The 12,675-nt window shown below is 39.8% G+C and overlaps 1 protein-coding gene across 1 annotated transcript in view; it reads right to left on the reverse strand.

Moving 5' to 3' along the window:
• LOC119499404 (sodium channel protein type 4 subunit alpha B-like) overlaps positions 1 to 12,675 on the reverse strand; it is a 47,435-nt gene that overhangs the window by 26,916 nt on the left and 7,844 nt on the right. The window contains exons 2-8 of the mRNA XM_037788705.1: positions 11,971 to 12,280; positions 10,086 to 10,204; positions 8,206 to 8,295; positions 6,364 to 6,492; positions 5,109 to 5,200; positions 4,784 to 5,026; positions 4,604 to 4,667 (exon numbers count right to left, since the gene is read on the reverse strand). Coding sequence (XP_037644633.1) covers positions 4,604 to 4,667; positions 4,784 to 5,026; positions 5,109 to 5,200; positions 6,364 to 6,492; positions 8,206 to 8,295; positions 10,086 to 10,204; positions 11,971 to 12,240 — 1,007 coding nt within the window. The 5' untranslated portion in view covers positions 12,241 to 12,280. The remainder of the gene's footprint in view (positions 1 to 4,603; positions 4,668 to 4,783; positions 5,027 to 5,108; positions 5,201 to 6,363; positions 6,493 to 8,205; positions 8,296 to 10,085; positions 10,205 to 11,970; positions 12,281 to 12,675) is intronic.

The raw sequence follows: 12,675 nt of genomic DNA on the forward strand, positions 1-12,675 counted from the left end.
CGTTCTGGGCTACTGTAGAAACATGGCGGCTGGCTCCATGAAGAGGACCCGCTCCGTATGTAGATATAAACGGCTAATTTTAACGTAACGAAAACACAACAATTTGTATTTTCAAGAAAGCAAACTTATGAATATTATATTCCATTTCTGACAATAGATCCCCTAAATGCTACAAACTGTTCCTTTAAGGCAACCAATGCTTTTAATTTGTTTCTGTTTGGTGTAAAGTGTTAGCAGACTCTGTTAACACTGTTACACTGTTAAGTTTTCATTGCATTACCTCATAACTATACTGTAACACTGAAGTTTCAAGAGTCTGCTAATTGATTTCAGAGTATACAGAAATTAATGGAAATCAATGGCTTCCCGGAACGCAAGCAAAAATATAGAAAAAATACTAAGACTGACAGCATGCATTTATAAATCATACACGTCATCATACACGTTAAAGGGGAACACCATCCAAATTAAGAATTCCAATATGTTATTTCCATGGTCTCGGAAAGTTCAATCAATATTTGTGAACATGAGCTCCTCTCCCTCAAATCCAGAAACCGGAGAAGTAAGTCTGAAACTTGTGATGTCATACAGTAGACATCAGAGTAGATTATGTCTGTATGTAGAGTATATAGTCTGGATCCGCTCCTTAGACAATGAATGGGAGGCTGATTTTATGGACACACAGAATGTTTGTTTACTTTTTATACCCAAATGAGCTTTATTCTATTGTAGTGTTGTCAGTTGTGAAACAAAAAATGTTCCCATATACTCAGAACATTCCTCTGGGTGCTCTCAGTGTCATCTAGAACATCTGAATTTTGAAAATGGGCGTAGTTCCCCTTTAAAGTATAAATGATTTGTAGTTAAGGAGCAAATATTATCAAATATTATCTCATCTCATGTCACCAAAGCAACAGAGTCTCGGGCGTGTAAGAGCTCTGTGGAAGCTCTTTGCTCACATGTTTACATTATTTATAGGTACTGTCGTACTCTAGAGAGTGTACCACCAGTTCCCTGCACTTCGTGTGACAGAACAGCAGAGGAACATCTGTCAATCGCAGCAAAGTGTTTCCCTCTACGGTGGGCGGGGCTGAGGCGATGGGTCTCCATGCCCACATCAGTCCGGTCAAGGGCAAAAGTCATAATCCTTGATGCACAGTGGCTTTAAGATGTGAGGGGATAAGCGTTTGCCTGAACTCCACAGTGGGCACGACGAGAAACAGCTTGGAACTTTGAGCAAATCATTTATCACAAACTTGTTAACCATCTCGACTGAAAATATAATTTGAATATGTGTGTGCGCGCGCATGCCTGTCCGCTTGTGCCTGTGTATGCATGTGTGTGTGTCATCATAACGTATCCAAAGCTTTAATTTGGAAATCTACTCAGGGATTACTTGTTGGAATACACTCAAAAGATTAAGCATCCTCTATGTTTTACGTCCTCCATCCTGACCTGCTTAATATCTTGCCCGTCTCCACAGCCGGCCTCAGAAAGTTCCATCTAAAATGTCGAAGGAGTTTAAAGGGTGGCGATCGTTTTGACAACAGACACATATGGTTACTTTAACCTATAACCTGGCAAGTGCGTCATTCTGTCTTTGATTTAACATCAATCTAACCACAATGGACACAATAAAATACCACATTCGTGCGCTGTTAGAGCTCCGTAAATGGCAGAAACACAAACAATAAGCAACAAATCTAAAACAGCCCAATGGCGGTGACTTGTAGGTAAAGTCTGGGACAGCTGGATAGGTCATATCGGTGCTATTCTCATCTTACTGACCTACTACTCATGGGAGTTTAGTGACGTCATTTCCCTCTGAATGCCCTCAAATGTATCCTCTTTTCGCTCTGACTTGAACACGAATTACTGAATCAGATTTTACTTCTCGGGAGATTAAGCTCCTGTGTTTTTGGAGGAGAGGTTACAGAGTGAGATTAAAGCTAAAGGGTTGGCTGCGCTCTGATGCCAATAAAAATTTGTAAATACCTACACCGTGTCTATATTTTTTCTATTAACTAATTAAAATAATGTATTAATAATATTATTGGCTTAATCGCATGCATACATACACAATCTCTTATAAAAAGGAGCCCAGGGTCACCTAAATCAAAGAACCCTTTGTCATGAAAAGGCTCAATAATAGAGTTGTACAGAAAAAATAACCTTTTTCTTGCACTTTAACTGTCTCCGTTTCATATATGAGCATTTTAACATGTCAAATCATGCTCTAATGTTTCAGTTATAAGTAAACACTAAATCTGAGAATCTGAAACAAGTGAATGTTTGACATCTTTGCTTGAAAAATTACTTCAACAATAAATAATTTACCAAATTAGTTGAGCATGCTTAATATGGGCACAAGAAAATATTGTGGTAATATGTTTTGTGATACTGTATCTATTCTCAAGAACACTATAGATTTGTATCTAATATATTACATGCAAAGATGAACCCAGTCAATACTTTATTTCATTTGCAAAGAGACGCGCCTTCTCAGTGTATGTGCCCTCTCACAGTAGTGCTATAATGTTGGATTTTACATAAAAATTGCATACAAAAATAATCTTTTTTTACTCAGATTTTATACATATGGTGGTGTGTTCTTTATACTATAACCTAAAATTTAAAACCGCAATATAATTGCATTGATTACAGTATTGCAATATAGGAAAATATATTGAATCGTAGCCCCTGTATCATGATATGTATCGTATCAAAGTAATCAAAGCACTAATAATAATTTGCCTGTATCTGTGTGTTTACCAACATTATTTTGCTCTGTTAGTATTAAAAGTGATTTTGATTACATAAAGTTTTTCTTGTCAAACAAATAAAGTAAGGCTGTTAAAGTTATAATAAAGTGTTAGTGCAAATTCATTTCAACGCCACTAATTTCTTTAACGCAATCGATCTTCCTAGCTAGAGCTGAAGGCATCATATGAAACTAGAAAAACCTAAGGAATCCATCGGTACCAACCAGGTCATACTAGCTTCTCACGAAGGAGGCTAAATAACGCTCCAAACTTGCGTTAGATTTTGGCGAGGAAAAACTGGCATGGGCATATTCAAAGGGGTCCCTTGACCTCTGACCTCAACATATGTGAATGAAAATGGGTTCTATGGGTACCCACGAGTCTCCCCTTTACAGACATGCCCACTTTATGATAATCACATGCAGTTTGGGGCAAGTCATAGTCAAGTCAGCACACTGACACACTGACAGCTGTTGTTGCCTGTTGGGCTGCAGTTTGCCATGTTATGATTTGAGCATATTTTTTTATGCTAAATGCAGTACCTGTGAGGGTTTCTGGACAATATTTATCATTGTTTTGTATTGTTAATTGATTTCAAATAATAAATTTATACATACATTTGCATAAAGCAAGCTTATTTGCCCACTCCCATTTTGATAAGAGTATTAAATACTTGACAAATATCCCTTTAAGGAACATTTAGAAAAAAAAATTTGCGACAAATTTGCGATTAAATATTTTAATTGATTGACAGCCATAAATAAAATTATTATTATGTAATCAAATGGAAAAACAAATTCTTTGCTTTTAAAGAACCCCAAGGGTCCTTTAGGAGGAACTCTGTAAGATGGGTGTATACTGTAATGAATTGTTTAGGGGTGCCATATTTGTACCAAGATATCGAGCCGATAAAAGGTTCAATATAGAACCACTTATTATAAGAAAAGAAAAGAATATCGGCACCAAACTTCCCTGTTAAAATTTAATATCATTTGTTATTTGCTATCATCCATTTCCTTGTATCATTAACAAGAGCACCTAATGGAAGCCATTTGTTGAAGCTGCGGGATTTCAGATTCACACAGATGGGTATTTAGTTCACTATAACCCTTGAACTAGGCCTGGCATGGGCAGAATCTGAGTCATCCTGTTGTGCTTGTTTCAAAAGCATTTTGGATTTATAGGATTATTCAGTGCGTGGGCTGAGTAGCAATATTTGGAAGGTTTCACACTGTGCCTTTGATTGGGAACAAAGTCCACAGATGAAATATTCATCTATGCATGCACGACTACATTCATATTGGTGTTGGAAATTAAATCAAAAGGTGTGTGTGGTCCGTCACAAAGACACAAACTTCAGTACAGTATCCCCTCTCAACAATAACAGAATATCAATCCGAAGTGATCCGGTCCGCTCCGGTCGACCTAATCATGTCATAGAGCTTTTGAGATGATGAAATCTCCAAAGACCCCCCTCTCTCCAGCTGGCAACTCCATGTTTCTCTGTAAAGGGTTCCAGTGGAGCCGGGGTGATTATCCACACCACATGTCGTCTTGTGCACAGCCTCTCTCACGCTACACCCCTCCCTCTGACGGGATCATTCCTCTATACATTACGCCTATAAGTCACAGATTTAAATATGAAGCCTAAAGCACATCCACTATCGTCCTATCGGTCTTTTTTTGTTCTACTGGCACCAAGTCTGATGGCCAAGCTACTGTATCTAATTATAGACATGACGTGCATGGGATCAAAAGCCATTAGATGCTAAATATTTTTGATGTTATGTAATAGCCCGCAGATGATTAACAAGCAGTAAGCAGGACAAACAGTCACTTACCCTGCATCACTTCCGTATCCACATATTAAGGCATCCTTTGCTCCCTCAACTTTGTAAAAATTATCTAAGGAAAAGGGGAAAAAGAAGTTAAAGAAACAATTTTACTGAATGTTAATGATACTGGACAGTATTCAGAGATGCTTTCTCAACACCAGTGTTTTGTTTGTTTTTTTGGCTGACCTTCGCTGCCCAGGAAGTCCATCCTGGAGCTCCAGGTTCTGTTGTTGCAGATGAAGGATGCGTTGGGGCTGTAGGAGGAGTTGACGCAGTGCGTGAGGCTGCGGATGCACTTTTGCCGCAGCAGCCCCATGAAGAGCTGCAGGCCGATGAGGGCGAACACGCTGAGGCAGAAGACGGTCAGGATCATCACGTCCGCCAGCTTCCTCACGGACTGGATCAGAGCGCCGACGATGGTCTTCAGACCTTGACGGAGGAGAGGAGACAATATATTAGCTGCCTGGTAACACGCAGACACGTGAAGCTTTCTGTTGATGTGTCATCTTACCTGGGATGACTGAGATGGTTTTCAGTGCTCGTAGTACTCTGAAGGTTCTTAATGCTGAGACGTTTCCGAGGTCTACAAATTCTGTCACATATCTGGAAATTGATAAAAGGAAAGTTATGAACAGGAATAAAGTATTAATTCTAGTGATCTGCATGATCACTGGGGTTAATAATTAAAGTTCAGACATGCATACATACAGTTTGTATATCATGTCTTTATAGATACATTTTAATCAAATAACATTATGGGTTTGTCTTTTTATCGATTTAGCAACTTGGTTTAAATATGTAGTTCTCATAGAGTGTGTCAGTGGCTTTACTTAATCCTGCAATAACTGATTTTATGGACACCTGGGGGCAACGAAAACAAGCTGTGATCCCAACACTGACATATAGGTTGATGTGGCTAACATGTTAGCAAATAGTTGCCTATTTACACATCCAGCAGAAACGGAGCAACATTAGCATTCATTTGGAGTTTGCTCTGTTTTGGTCTCCACCAACTTTTGAGGGAAATATCTGTCTCTTTAGCTGCTAAATGCTTCACTATGTTCACCACCTAGTTGCTAACTTTGTCTTTCTAATGCTTGGTGCTAGGGACGTAGCGTACCAATGTTAATTTTGGCAGCTATTTTAGATTTAGTCTTATGGTCTAAAGACGAAAATGCCTTAAGAGCAGCAGTTGGGCGGGTTCATCACTTCAAGCTCCATTCACACACAAGTAGTCATGTGATCCATTGTTCATATAAAAACACTGATTATAGCCCTCTTAAGAGGTAAAACAACAGGAACAGCATGTGTTGAGTACCTGTGAGAGGAACTGACTGAACCATAATTAATCAAAAACAAATTAATCGCCGAAGGTGATGACAGCTTTCAGTGTGTCTACAACATGCATTAAAAGGGATTTTGTCTCGCTGTTTTCAAACAAAGCAAATGTCCTATCAGGATGATTGGTCTCGGACAATGCTGAACCGACGCATCGAGAGGTCACCTGTCTAATCTGCTACCTGCATCATGGGTAGTGAGTCATTGCACACAGATCTATGACCTTAACAATAAGCTTATCATCGTCATGATGCTTCAAATCACCACTCAGGATGACTAACTGACTACGGTCACTTTGACACTTTATCATCTGCACAAAAACTGCCCCACAAGACAGAATGGGGAATTAAGGTGGACCTTTTTAATGAGATGTTTCTGCACAATGTAGCTACTGCTATGAATGAAACATGAATGACATCGTAACTTACGCCATGACAATGACGCTGAAGTCCAGCCAGTTCCATGGATCTCTCAAGAAGGTGAACGGCATTATACAGAACCCTCTCGCTAATATCTTTATCGCCGACTCGAAAGTGTAAATGCCAGTGAAAGTATACCTGAAAAATATTCATGGGGGGAGAAGGAAATGCAGTTAGCTCTGAATCCAGTGTTGCACAACAAGATTTACAGTTCAGAATGGATTTGAGTATTAAGAAACACAATCAGTAACAATAAAGACTGAAAGACAAAGCATGAAAAATAAAAGAATGAATCATGTGTAAACGCTCTCAGCCCAAATGTCTTTGAATTCAGCTGTAGTGATGTCACTGACAGATTGTGTGCAAGATATGAAATAGCATGCCTAAGCCGTTTAAAATAACATAATGAGCACATACTGTATATTATAATATGTCTATGCAGTACACACAAGACATGCTGAAGACTTTTCAGTGGTTCATTCATATTCTAATTAGTTTCGCACTTGTAAGCAGTCTTTTAGTTCAGGTCTGCCACAGTCAAAGAGCAAAAATGAAGCTACGGTCAGCCGCTGGTTAGCTTAGCTTAGTTTAGCGTAAAGACTGGAAAGAGAGGGAAACAGCTAGACTGGCTCTGTCCGAACAAAAATGCATACTAACACTTCTTAAGTTCACACGCTATATCTCGTACAAATACCGAAGTGTCAAAACAACCAGACAGGGTTTTAAAGGGACAGTGCGTAGGATTTGGTGGCATCTAGTGGTGTGGTTGCAGATTGCAACCAACTGAGTACCCCTCCGCTCACTCCTCCCTTTCCAAGACTGCAGTAACATGAGCCGCAGAGTGCCAAACCGCGGTAATGCCGGTAGCCTCGCTCAGTGGCCATCCTTACCATAATAACACTACTTTAGGAGCAACGGAAGTCAGACGGCGGCTGGCGGTACCACAGTTTTGCACTCTGCGGCTCACGTTACCGCAGTTTCACAAGCGTGTCGGAGAACTACGGTGGCCTTCAGGTAATGTAAGAACGCGAAAGGCTCTTGCTAGAGCCAGTGTTTGGTTTGCTACTGTAGAAACATGGCGGCGCAACATGGCGGACTCTGTGAAGAGGACCCGCTCCCTATGTAGATATGAAGGGTTCATTCTAAGCTAACGAAAACACAACGATTCAGGTTGCTATACACTAATGAAAACATAGTTATGTATATTATATTCCATTTCTGCCAATAGATCCCTGAAACGTTCCACATTGTTCCTTTAATGCTGAACTATTTCTTAACTGGGGAGCAGTAAGTTCCTAAAGTCATTGTTGGTTACCTGGCAACCGCACTGTGACAAGAGGAACTCAGATTTTGTGACGTTCTTACAGAGCCAGGCTATCTGTTCCTGTCTGCTAAGATAAGCTGATCGGCTATTAGCTGTAGCATCATATTTAAAATATAGATATTCTCATCTAACTCTCAGCAACAAAGCGAACTGCTTCTCTTTTCGCATGTCTAAAGTTGCAAAAGTAAATGAACAAATTCAGTCAATACAGACAGCATGCTGCATGCTAAAAATGCCTTTGACCCACTGATAATGACAACAACTCGGACCCATCTTCCACATCATGCACATCACAATATTTCTGTAGACTTTAAAGTTTCATTCGACGCCACATGCTTTCTTTTAACATGCCTAGGGCGCGTTCTGACTGCAGTAAATATCACATGCATCATATACTTACATGTCGACTGATTCCTCTATCATCACTGACAAAACAACAAACCCCAGCAACGCTCCACATTAGAACATGTGTAGCACAGTTTCAATTTATGTCCAAGACTCAGAGTGTTATGTTAAATACTACTTACTCCAGGTACTTGGTCCATGGTGCCGGATCCGACATGGCCATGAAGAAACAGTTGGTCAGTATGGTGAACATTATGAACAAGCTGAACAACGTGGAAAAGAGGTTAAGGAAAAATGTACAGTGAAATAGTAACTTACAATCATATAAGCTTTTTGGGATAAGCCAACAATGTATCGCACAATGTTTCTTGTAATCCTATGAAATATACCCAGAAGGATAAACCATCACTTTGCGTGCCAACGGCATTAGAACTACAGTAAATGCAGATTAAGGAAAATGCCAGTAAATTTCATTTAACATTAAATCAGGGGAGTCGTATCACTCTCTCTTATGGATGAATGATACAATAATAAAGCTGCTAACTTTAAAATCATTAGAACGTAATCAGAATAATCACCTGAAACTTCAGTTTCTTTAAATAATCTAAATTATTTAATACAAATTTTTATTATAAAATAAAAAATATAAAAAAATATTTTTCTGCTCTTAAAATGAAGTTCAGAGCATGTTGTCAGTTACACTTATTCATGATTTATCAGTTGCAGAAAATCAATAACATTTGATAGATGTTCTTTAATATATAATTTGATCAATAGATGTTTTGTCATCCAGAGGAAACATTCCCTCCAGCATGTAAAGTACGAATCGGCTGTCTGAGAACTAACAGGCCGCCGTCACATGACGTGAAATCTCCTTGCTCTTATTTCATTTCAGAGATTAAAAGAGGGATATGAGGGGATTTGTTTTGCAATGCCAGAGGGGACCATTACAAAGCTGTTTCAAAAATGGGACTATGGAAAAATCCAATAGAAACATTCGGGGGGAAATCAGTAAATATTAGAAATTGGCTTATCTGCCAGTGTGAGATGGAAGGAGTGGAGTCTAGACGTTTTACAGCATAAGATTATTATTTTTGGTCAAAACTTTTCACAGTGGTTTGTTCTCAGCAGTCTGATCTTCATGTTATCACAAAAGTCAGGACTCTGACATCAACACTTTTACTTTGAAGTGAAACACTTTTTGGAGCGCAAAAGAAATACCTGAAATGATTTAATCCTGATTACTAACTAAGGCTGTCAAAGTTAACGCGTTAAAACAAATTAATTTTAATGCCACTAATGTCTTTAACGCATTAACACAACTTGTGATTTTTAGGTTGTAGTGGGCTCAGTTTAAAAGCTAGAGTGAAGATACTGGTATCATATGAAACTAGAAAACCTGAGTAATCCATTGTTGTCATACTAGTTTGTCTCAAAGGAGGCTAAATAACGCTCCATACACTAAATCTTGGCGAAGTAAAACTGAAGGTCCCTTGACCTCTGACCTCAAGATATGTGAATGAAAATGGGTTCTATGGGTACGCACGAATCTCTATTTTTCATGCTAAATGCAGTACCTGTGAGGGTTTCTGAACAATATTTGTCATTGTTTTATGTTGTTAATTGATTTCCAATAATAAATATATACATACATTTGCATAAAGCAGCATATTTGTCCTCTCCCATGTTGATAAGAGTATTACATACTTGACAAATCTCCCTTTAAGGTACATTTTGAACAGATACAAAATGTGCGATTAACTACGGACAATCATGCGATTAATCTCGATTAAATATTTTAATCGATTGACAGCCCTATTACTAACTTTTAAATTATACTCATATCACTTCTATTATCGCTATATTTTTTAAGCCAATAAGGGCGTTCACCCACCAGTGCTTTATCACAAATTTCATTGATATCAGCCTTAAACAAACAAATAAAAGTGACAGGTAATATGGTCTGACAGGAAATAACTTGGCTCGCTCTATGAAACAGTTACATGATTATTTCACATGGCAGGATGAGACACAGGCTCTGTGTAATCAAAAAAAAGGATATGAATGGACTAAAACTTTCATGGCGATTGATCTGATGAAGTGAAACGGAGTAAATATGTAAACTGCAGATGTGGCACTGAATCTGAAGATGACCTTCCCTTTGTTAAGTACCATGAAAGTCTGCAAAGAAAACAGAGAGAAAACGGAAATCATTAGTGAGAAAAATCACATTTTCCAAATCTTATTGCGTAAATTCTGTAAATAAAACAAATTGTAACAAGTCATAAGAATGTAAATACATTTCCCAAACAAATTTTCCCATCATGCGCAGGCTCCATTTTCTTCAGCTCTGTAGAGAAACACAGTTAAGCTGTTCTTTACCCCACAGCGGATGATAATATAGCTGTGTTGAATCCACCACTCAGTCTACCATATGTGTTGACTTCCACCATAAGTACTTCTGCCTCCAAGAAAGTAGCAAGTGCACACACACGCAGCCAGCGAGGCCAGTGTGAGATAATGGAGGCAACTCCAAAGCGGGTTGAACCTTCCCCCAACAGATGTGGCATTTATTTAAATATTTTTTCCGTCTTTGGATAATCCTCCCATCCAGCAGCGCATCACATGCCAAAACAAAGAGACCCTGAGAATGACTGCCACGTCCTTTTTCATCTCTCCATAAGCGGCCCATTAATGGGCAGCGGCCTGATCTACTGACTCTGCAAATCAAAACTTGCTAATCCTATTTCTACGTCCACAAAAGACGCTGCAGCTCTCGTCTCGTCTCGGCTAGCTGCTCTAAAACGCCACTCGATAAATTCAGTTTGGCTGATCAGGAGGATCACTGACATATCATGTTCACGAGTCCAGATGAGAGTTTTGTGTCAGTGAAATAGTATCATAATTGACACTACATTTTCTGAGATGAAAATGGCTGAGAGCTACTCAGAGCACCAAGTTGTACATCGCCAATAGCAGACATCACTTCTGTCTTACTTTTATGGTCCTTTAATAATGTTTCAGCCACCGCAGTCATCACCTCTATTACAATCCCGCCACAGGCGAAGGGCTTCTTGTGTTTCTTTAGGATGTGCGCCACTAAACTAAGCCTCTGTTGCTGCACTGGCCTTCTTCATCAGTTTGGTAAACTGTTGTCTTTTAAGCAAAGTTTTCAGCTCCTTTACCTTCTCTGTTCGTAAACTGCTATCAGTTGGAAAGTCCCATGAAAAGTTGCTGTGGACTTTGTTAAAGTGGAGCTTGACGGTTCATCTTTTACCGACGGTGCAAATGAGACACACACATTTGTCATTAACATTAGTGAAAAAAAAAGAACTCTGTTACCCATTCCTCATGAACACAGTATATTTTTTGCCTTTTATTGGCCTGCATGTTTTCTACGGTCGTTGTCAAATCCATTGTCAACGCTCCCGAGCTCAGCGAGCTGCGGCCGTTTGATTCTGTGCCAAACCGTGGCCAAACTAAAAGTTGGGAAAAGTTTCACTTTTAGCGGCCAGAGAGGACTCGCAGCCAATCAGTAAGCACATCCTGTGACTCCTGTGATGTGTTGACCTACTGTATGTTACAAAGAATTTCTTCCTGCCTGAAACACGTGATTACGCCTCCCGGCCGCAAAACAATTTAGTTATTGCGGCTGGGCACACTTCGCCGCTGCCTGGTGTGAATTCGGCGTAACATCACGTAATGTGTTTGGCAAATAATCCTTTTGTGTCAGAAGGGGGCGAGATGTTTGTGAATTTGATTGGATAGAAATTTAAACAGGCTTACAAAGTGACTTTGTGTTATCAAATGTATGTACATATTCTTTGAGCCATGCAGAAACCTAGAGAGTAGTTGGAGACATTTTCTAGACTAGTTATAGACTTGTTTGACCACCACTGTTTAACCCATCCTAAAACTCCCACACACAAATACACAGCAGCTCTCACCCTCTGGTTCTTGTAGTAAAACGGATCAATGTCTTCCAGTGGCACCCCGATAAGTTCTGTAGGGATGTCACCGAAGATGCGCGGCAGCTGCTTGCCTGCCTCCAGGTCGATCCTGGGCCTGGGTGGCTCTGCGTTCCTGTGAGCCTCGTGGCAATCCTTGCCACGAGTCTTGGCCTGCTCCTCCGCAATCCGCCGCTCCAGCGCAGCCAAGGATTCGCGAGTGAACCGCCGCAAGCCATCAGGACCCGTTGGTAACAGCATGGCTGCCATCTTTTCATCCTGATTCTCCTGTACAAGAATTTACTTACAGCTACAGGCAGAGGAGTGGGGAGGGAAGACATAGGAAAAGCAGAGATGGAGGAAGGTGAGAGAGAATAAGATGTCTAATTCAATCATACAGGCTTCAGAAACAACAGTTTATGAACAACATGGCTTCTTGGATGTGGCACTTCATTCAATACACAGATCAGATAAAAGTATACATATAGCAAAATTATGCTAATAGGGGCTCAAAGGAAAAAAAAGTGAGAGAACCAATTCTGTGTGATGAGAGGTTGTTTTAAGTCCAACTGCTTTAACCATTAACCACTATGTGTTGCGCATATCCTGCAGGAAGTATACTCCCAGTGTAGGAATGAGAGGAGGTCACAGTATCCAGTAGTGTAAACTGGAGTGTGTCTGCAACAAAGGTGGAGAAGTGATCAC

This window comes from Sebastes umbrosus, chromosome 12 (assembly GCF_015220745.1).
Source record: "Sebastes umbrosus isolate fSebUmb1 chromosome 12, fSebUmb1.pri, whole genome shotgun sequence".
Classification (NCBI taxonomy): Eukaryota; Metazoa; Chordata; class Actinopteri; order Perciformes; family Sebastidae; genus Sebastes; species Sebastes umbrosus.